General features: G+C 51.1%; 1 protein-coding gene across 1 annotated transcript in view; it reads left to right on the top strand.

The window, feature by feature from the left end:
- Positions 1-25: 25 nt before the first annotated feature.
- KIZ (kizuna centrosomal protein) overlaps positions 26-8,393 on the top strand; it is a 158,996-nt gene continuing 150,628 nt past the window's right edge. Inside the window, exons 1-2 of the mRNA XM_088477334.1 lie at positions 26-225; positions 1,600-1,662. Coding sequence (XP_088333460.1) covers positions 44-225; positions 1,600-1,662 — 245 coding nt within the window. The 5' untranslated portion in view covers positions 26-43. The remainder of the gene's footprint in view (positions 226-1,599; positions 1,663-8,393) is intronic.

Raw genomic sequence — 8,393 nt, 5'->3', positions numbered from 1 at the left:
CGAGGCCAAGCTTCTCCCGTTACTATGGTGACCAGCTGCGGTCATGACGCCGCGCGTTGCATTATGGGGCGGGATTGGGAATCACACTGCGCCGGGCTGTCGTTCTACTGCAGCGCTTCCCGGTGTGACCAGCGAGGGGAAAGCTATGGAGCCAGTTCGAGGGTTTCACGCAGGAGCCGAGTTTGATGGGCGGCTGGAGAAGCTGCAGCGCAACATGAGAGACTGGTAGGCGCTGGAAGGAGCTAAGTGATCGGGAGACCGTGACGTGACTTAGCCGGGTGTTGGGGTGATACACAGTCCCTCTACCATCTCGTCTATCCGGCCTTACAGTGATGTATACACATCAGACCCCCTTCCAAAATACATCTATATGGTGTTATCTATGCCATAATAATATTAAATATGTTGTTAACTTTGCTGGTAATTTATGCAGTGTTGAATTTAGATTTTACCAGCTGTTTGGCAATGTTTCTACATACCTAAAGGGTGTAACTACCAGTTTATCAGAACGGCACTTGTCAGGGGTACCGCCTGGCTCGGCCACCCACAAGTGCACATCGCCATGACGCGGCTGAGCAAGTCCTTTGCTTTGCCAGGTGCATAAGGCCCACTATGTATGCTACTGCCTTAAAGCTGCCCTTGTTTTGTAGGGGCAGCCCTGGCTTCGTTCCTGATTATTGCTCTTGTTTATACGGCTAGAGCAGAGGTTCCCAAACGCTGTCCTCAAGGCACCCCAAGATATCCATGGTTGAGTACATGTGGTTAAATCAAATTGACTGAGGTACTAATTAAGGACCTGATTCAGAGGCGCTTGCTCTGAATCAGGGCTTTTTTTTTTTGTTTCGGCCTCCAGGCCGCTCGCAAAGCTGTGGGTGACCACCCACAGCTAGTGCGAGCGGCCTGGCGATGGTCGCGATTATCGTGACCATCGGGCTTGCGTCGAGACCCTGCGGGAGGGTCTCGACTCCCGCAAGCCCGAGTGGACTTCCTGCTCTAATAGAGCAGGAAGTCCACTACTGACATCACGAGTGATGTCAGTAGGGCCGCCCACAAACAGGAACGCCTGCGTTTGTGCCGACACCCCCCCTCCCCGCCTACAAAACGGGGCGAGCTGTCAATCAACATTGACAGCCGCCCTGTCTTGTAATGAGCGACGGAGCTGCCGTCGCTCGCTGGGGCTCACGCATGCGCACGCCAGTGGCGGCGCATGCGCAGTGGGGGAACATCGACCCGCTTGCAAGCGCTGTGTGCGGGTCTGAATCAGGCCCTAAGTCCCCGTTGGTCAACATGGATAGCCTTAAAATCTGTACTGTTTGGGTGCCTTGAGGTCCAAGCTTAGGTACTTTTGGGCTAGAGTTTTCATTTGTCTTTCCCAATGATTTATTTTTATCTATTTATCTAAGTATGTCTTTTATTGCTGTGTGGTGCCAGGTATTCATGGTATAATGAGTTTATGATTTACATCTGAAGTGTGCTGAGGTGCAGGGAATTAAAATATATTGTTATAGTAGATTATAATTGGCTCCTCAGCCATTTCAAATGTTGACAGTTAATGTTTCTTTAAAAACATTCACTCTGGTTTTTGTTTAAATATTTCAGTGAAATGAAAAGATTGGAACTGGAAAAAAAACTGTTTCAATACAGTTCGTCATGTGCACATTTGTAAGTATGCTGTCTAAGTGTATATCATAAAGTTATTAACATTTGTTTTTGTGTATCAGCAATGTTTGATGCTTAACATTATATCATTCTCTTTTAATGTTACTGAGATGATCACTGATATTAATACACCAAACAAATGATTCTAGTAGTGGCTACACATATAAGAGATTGTTGAGGTGCGTATCCACTTGCCGATAGAGGAACGACCGTACGATTACAACATTGTAACCGTACAGTCGTTCCTCAACCTGTAAAGTGCCTACACTGAGTGATATGTGTTATTCAGTGCAGGCACCCTCCCTCATCCCGAACATGCACCATCTGTCGTTATCAGCAGATTAACCTGCATGCATGTTCAGGCGATGATTGATGTCGAAAACGACCAGCGGGAGTGCACATCGCTGGTCGTTTTCGACACTTCTAATGAGCGATTGAACGATAATGATGTCGTTATCGTTCAACCGCTCATTTTAATCTAGTGGATACGCACCTTTATTCTTTCTCTACATCGTCACCACTGACCCACTCATAATTACACACACACACAAGATAATCACTAGTTTAATCAATATTTTGAGGTTAAAAAGTTGAGAACACAGTATGTACGATAATGAAGCTAGGCTTGCCATGGTGAAAGAGTTTTCCCATGTGATCTCAAACAAGTAGATGTCTGCAGGTAATGTGTGAGTGTGGCCTGACCCATGCTGATGACTGCATACAATCTCCATCCTACGGAATAGAAGATCTGTTATATACACTGTGTTAGTGAGAGTATCCAATAAGCCTAGTTGAGTGGAGGGAAAATGTTTGTAAGTATTGACATCCTTTAATCTGTGGTTAGGGTCAAAAAGCTGTAATAAAACTGCATAGCATGTCAGTTATTCCATTCATTCTTTGTGTGGTATCACTTCCTGAGACTGTGTTTGAAGTTACGTGCTAATAACTGACATTTTGTAATGACAATATCCCACCCCATAACAGAGTGATGTAATACAAAGAATCCATTCACCAGCACTAAATTTTTCACCTAGTACAGGGGTGCATAACCTGTGGGCTGGGACCTCAATTGGGGTCCCAAAAATCTTATTTTTTTTTTTATTTTTGGGGGGGTAGTAGTCTCAAAAATGCAATCGATTCTATTGGTGATTGGACTTCCAAAAAAACGCCACAATGATATTTGAGTCCCAACTGCAATGTTAATTGAGTACCCCTGACATGGAGGTTTGTACAGGTACCATACTAGCCATATTTATTAAGTAGTAAATAGGTAGGTGTTGGTTGTGTATATATTGTGCTTTTACTTTAGTATATTTTAACAACTGCTCTGTTTAACAAGGGAATTCATACAGTGGGTGTATAACAGTAAACATTTACTTTAGTTTAAAATGATTTATGTTTTACATCAATACCAAATACCCTAGAACTACATTGTAACCAGAAGTTATTCAGAAAATTTATTTTTAAGTGTAATGTGGAAAAGCCTAATGTGTAATCTTAATTTGTGTGTTTTTTTTATTTTAAGAGAATGCGTGGAATTCAATTGTTTCCTGCCCCCATCGCACCCGACGGAGCTATTCAATTGTTGCTCCTGTCGGGCGCGATCAGCTATCAGCGCTCCATTTCAGCTCTCAGCCCCAGGGGGGCGAGAGCTGAAATGTGCGAAAAGTGACCTGTTTGGGCTCCCAAACACCAGTTTTCGCGGTCGGGCCCAGCACTTTGGTCGTGGGTAGCTGCTTTACGCGGCTAAACCCGACCACTTTGGGCGCGATTAGCGCAAATAATGGCAGCAATTGAATAGCATCCCGCAATCTCCTGTCACTTTTAGACGGGAGATCGGGACCGCGTAAACAACTGAATTCCACCCAATGTGTCACTTCCTTGAGCACTGAGGGGGATCTGCAGATTCCTTGCAGGGTCTATCTTGCGTATATGCTCCTACTATAAATGTATCTTTTCTGCTGCCTTGACACTAGGATGCCGCATTGGAGAGAGCATTATGCTGCTTGCCTTACAAGCTCTTCCAGGAAAAAGGATCCAGGACAGAACACCATTTTTATTATCCATACCTATTGCACAAGAACATATGCAAAATAAAAGTAAATTATTAATCCAGAACCTGGTGACAGGTTCTCCTTAAACAGTGCTCACTTTTGTAAAAAAAAAACCAAGAAACTCTTCTTGATGTAAGGTTGTCTTTCAAATCTTTTTTCTACTTCAGGGTCCATAGGGTATCCATAGGATACCTTGGGGTATAGGTGTGACGTCAGTCATCGGGCACCATAGAGTTGAGCTTTCAGCCTCCCAGGATGCACTAGGGTCCCCCTCCTATACCCCGCCCCCGAGCCAAGGCACCTCAGTTTAGTTTGGTGCCCGGCCGGAGTCGGGTGCACCTGTTGGAGTGGGGGCTAAGAAGAGCCCCTGAAGTTTTCTGCATGCATCTGTGGCTGCACATCTGGATGTGCAGCATGGACAGTCAGTCCTGACGTCCATGCTGTCTTCCCTACACCCCCGCTGGTACCAGAACGCCGGTACCGATCCGGGGATGCTGGTGAGCATCTGGGGTCACAGCTAGCGGTGAGCCCAGATGTTCCGGACCATGGCCGGAATCAAGGGGGTCAGCAAGGTAATCAGCGGGGTCCCGCGGTGGGTCACCGCTGTTACATGGTCCAGAGTCCCCAGGCAGGGGGCTCCCCGGGGACTGGCTGCAGCGTGGAGCCAGGTATATAACCTGCGCTTCCACTAACCCCCTGGGACAGCGGACCGCAGCAGAGCGGTAGCACTGCGGCGTCCCGGGGGTTAAATGCATGCCAGGGGAGCGCGCCTTCCCTGTCTCACAGCCGGCACCTCCCCCGCTGCACACAGCCCTCTCTGCAACACGCCGACTGGCCCTGTGGCTGCGCTCCTCCCCCAGGCCAGCCTCCTCTCTGCTCCTCGGCGGCCATCTTCCAGAACGCATGGTGAACGCTGCTGGAAGTCTGGACAGAGGCATCGTGGTCTGGGTCCCCCCGCATACCTCTCCTCCGCTGTGGTCAGGTCTGTGTATACAGCGCTGTGTCCTACCAGACTCTGTGTCTGTGTAGTTGATTTATCAGCGCTGGTTAGTGCAGGAATTGAGTTTCTTTGCATTGTATGTGACTGTGCTAGCGCTGCTGCCTGAACTTTCCATTTCTGACTGTCAGCTTTATTACTGTCCCTGTTCTTTCTGCTAAAGCCCTTGCGGTGCGGTGCTGCAGGGTGGTCTCTCGCCTTTTTAAAAAAAACAGTTGGTGAGAGGGGTCACATACTTTGTACCATCATGTCTGAAAGTGACTTTCCTCTCCGGCTACAGTGTACTATGTGTAAAGTACCTTTAGCGTAGGGGGAGGGTAGCACGGAGGGCCTCTGCCGGCAGTGTTTGTCAATGGCGCGGCCTATTACGGTTACAGCACCAGTACAGGAGCCGCCCTGGGCTTGTTTCGCTCAGGCGCTTACAACCTTAGTGGGCCAGTTAGCTCCGCAGCCCGCGTTTACACAGATGGGTTTGTCCCAGCAATCAGTGGTGTTGTCACCCATGCAGGGTTTCCCAAGACAATTGGTGGTACCCCGCGGTCTCCCTATTTCCCCTCTCCCGGTTTCTCAGGAGCCGGCGTGGGTTAACTCCCTGACGAGTTCTGTACAGCACTTGTCGGATGTGTTGCAGGGGGAGGCTGTGATGCGGCCACATAAACGGCTGGTGGCGTCTCTGTCGGCTCCTTATGAGGATGACGAAGGGACGTCTGATGATGGGGAGATTCTGGATCCTTACGATCAGGAACCTCTCCATACTAAGGACGCAGACGCTAGGTCCAAGGTGTATATTCCTGGACTTATTCGGGCAGTCCGCACAGCCTTGGTGATTGAGGACGAAGTTCCCCCAGCGGCTAAATCCAAGTATGCCTTTTTTAAGGATGTGAAAGGTGACGCCACAGTCTTTCCTCTTTCGGGTCAGTTGGTGGACCATTTAGAGGAGGCGTGGAAACAGCCTGGCAAGCGATACCAGCCGCAGAGGCGCCTGGCGGTGGCTTATCCGTTCACGGATAATTATTTTGCTAAGTGGGAATCCCCTCCACAGGTGGATTCTCATGTGACACGTCTTGTCTGTAGTGCCACATTACCAATGCCATCCATGTCCTCCCTTAAGGATGCTACGGACCGCAAGGTGGAGATCTGCCTAAAGTCCGCTTATTCCCTTGCGGGGGGGGGGGGGCGGCTATGGCCATTTGCTGGGTTGCCAGAGCTATGGAGCGCTGGGCGGATTCGTTGGAGGCGTCCTTCGATTCCGGCTGAACAGGCAGAGTTGATTGGTAATCTCCGTGATTCGGCCACTTATATCAACGAGGCGGCCTTAGACATTAGTACCCTGGTGTCTCAAATTTCTTCAGCAGCGGTGGCTGCTCGTCGCACCTTGTGGTTGCGATCCTGGAAGGCGGACGATTATTCCAAAAAGGGTTTGGAGGCGTTGCCCTTTAACGGAGAAGTTCTCTTCGGTCCAGATCTGGACAAGATTGTGGCCACGCTGGCGGCAGCCAAATCGGCATGTCTCCCGTCGGCCGCTGTTCCTTCTGGTTCAGCACCATCGTCCTTTCGGTCTTATAGGGCCCAGGGCAGGCCCAAACCACAGTCTTTTCCCTGACAGGCTGGTCCCAAGAAATCGGCCAAGCCCCGGAAGCAGGCATGGAGTACCAGACATCCGGCCCCTAAGCCAGATGACAAGCCTGCGGCCTGACGATCCGGGCCTCCCTTTGGGGGATCCCAAAGTGGGAGGCCGCCTGCTGCAGTTCGCCTAGTGTTGGTCGGTCACCACAACAGACACTTGGGTTCTCGAGGTAGTCTCCCACGGGTACGCCCTCTCTTTCCGGCACAGACCCCCGGCTCGATTTTTCACCACGGGTCTACCATCAGACCGGAACAAGGCCACGGAGCTGCGGAAGGTTTTGCACACTATGCTCCAGGCTGGAGTTATAGTGCCTGTTCCATTCTCCCAGAGGGGCCAGGGTTTCTATTCCAATCTCTTTTTGGTGCAGAAACCCAATGGGTCGTATCGTCCGATTCTCAACCTCAAAGCTCTCAACAAGTCTTTGCGGGTGCCGAAGTTTCGGATGGAGACCCTACAGTCCATCATTCTGGCGCTGGAACCTGGGGACTACATGGTGTCATTGGACATACAGAACGCTTACCTGCATGTCCCTATTCTTTTGCGCCATCAACAGTTCCTCAGGTTTGCAATCCGCAGCGACCACTTTCAGTTTCGGGCGTTGCCTTTTGGCCTGGCGACAGCACCGCGTGTGTTCACCAAGGTGATGGCGGTCATGGCGGCTTCTCTGCGGCTGCAGGGAGTCCGCATGTTGCCATACTTGGACGACCTTTTATTAGTGGCAGGATTTCCGGAGCTCCTTCTGCGCTACTTGGACCTGACCATTGCGCTACTGCAACGGCACGGCTGGTTAATAAACTGGCAGAAGTCCACTCTAATCCCGTCTCGGCGGATTCTGCACCTCGGAGCCTTATTGGACTCGGGACAGCAAAGGATCTTTGTGACGGGGGAAAAGATCTCTGCTTTACAGTCGAGGGTGCGCAGTTGTCTGCACAGCCGCGGGTGTCTCTACACTCGGCGATGAGGTTACTGGGCTCCATGGTGTCGGTATTCGACATGGTGGAATATGCCCAGTTTCACTCCAGACCTCTGCAGTACCTGATCCTGTCCAAGTGGAATGGGCTGCCTCAGTCTCTGAAGTCCCAGACGATAGTGCTCACCCCGGAGGTTCGCCTGTCCCTTGCCTGGTGGTTGCAGACGACCCATCTCAGCAAGGGACGTCCGTTCTGGGTGGTACCAAATTGGGTCCTGTTGACAACGGACGCCAGTCTTCGGGGCTGGGGAGCAGTTTCGGGTCCACACTTGTTCCAGGGCAGGTGGACTCCGACAGAAGCGGAACTTCCAATAAATATCTTGGAACTCCGTGCGGTCTTCAATGCTCTCCAGCAGGCACATCGGGCTCTCCAGGGTCGCCCAGTGCAGGTCCAGTCGGACAACGCTACCACCGTGGCCTACATAAACCGGCAAGGAGGAACCCGAAGTCGGGCGGCTCTCGTAGAGGTGTCTCGGATCCTGGTATGGGCGGAGCGCAATCTTCCGGCCATATCAGCTGTCTTCATCCTGGGAGTGCTAAATTGGGAGGCGGACTTTCTCAGTCGCCAGGACGTTCATCCGGGGGAATGGTCCCTGCACCCGGACGTTTTTCAACTGCTGGTGGACAAGTGGGGTCTTCCAGAGATCGACCTCATGGCGTCCCGGCACAACAACAAGTTGCCGGTGTACGGGTCTCGCACAAGAGACGAAGAGGCGTCTCTGGTGGATGCTCTGTCCGTCCGGTGGACGTTCTGGTTCGCTTACCTGTTTCCTCCGGTTTCCCTTCTTCCACGGGTAATCCGGAAATTCAAACAGGAAGGAGGGACGCTCCTGTTGATAGCTCCCGCGTGGCCCAGACGGCACTGGTTCTCAGACCTTCAGGGTCTGTCCGTGGACAGTCCTCTGCGGTTGCCGCTACGACCGGACCTTCTGTCGCAGGGTCCTTGTCTTCATCCGGACCTGACTCGGCTGTCTTTGACGGCGTGGCTGTTGAGACAGCCATGTTGAGGTCCAGGGGGTTTTCCAGCTCTGTAGTGCGTACCATGTTACGAGCTCGGAAACTGTCTTCCGCGAGGATATACCATCG

The sequence above is a fragment of the Taudactylus pleione genome, unplaced genomic scaffold (genome assembly GCF_031769625.1).
Source record: "Taudactylus pleione unplaced genomic scaffold, aTauple2 ptg000201l, whole genome shotgun sequence".
In the NCBI taxonomy this organism is placed as follows: Eukaryota; Metazoa; Chordata; class Amphibia; order Anura; family Myobatrachidae; genus Taudactylus; species Taudactylus pleione.
Note: the sequence above shows the minus strand (reverse complement) of the source record. Positions and strands in the feature narration are given on the sequence as shown.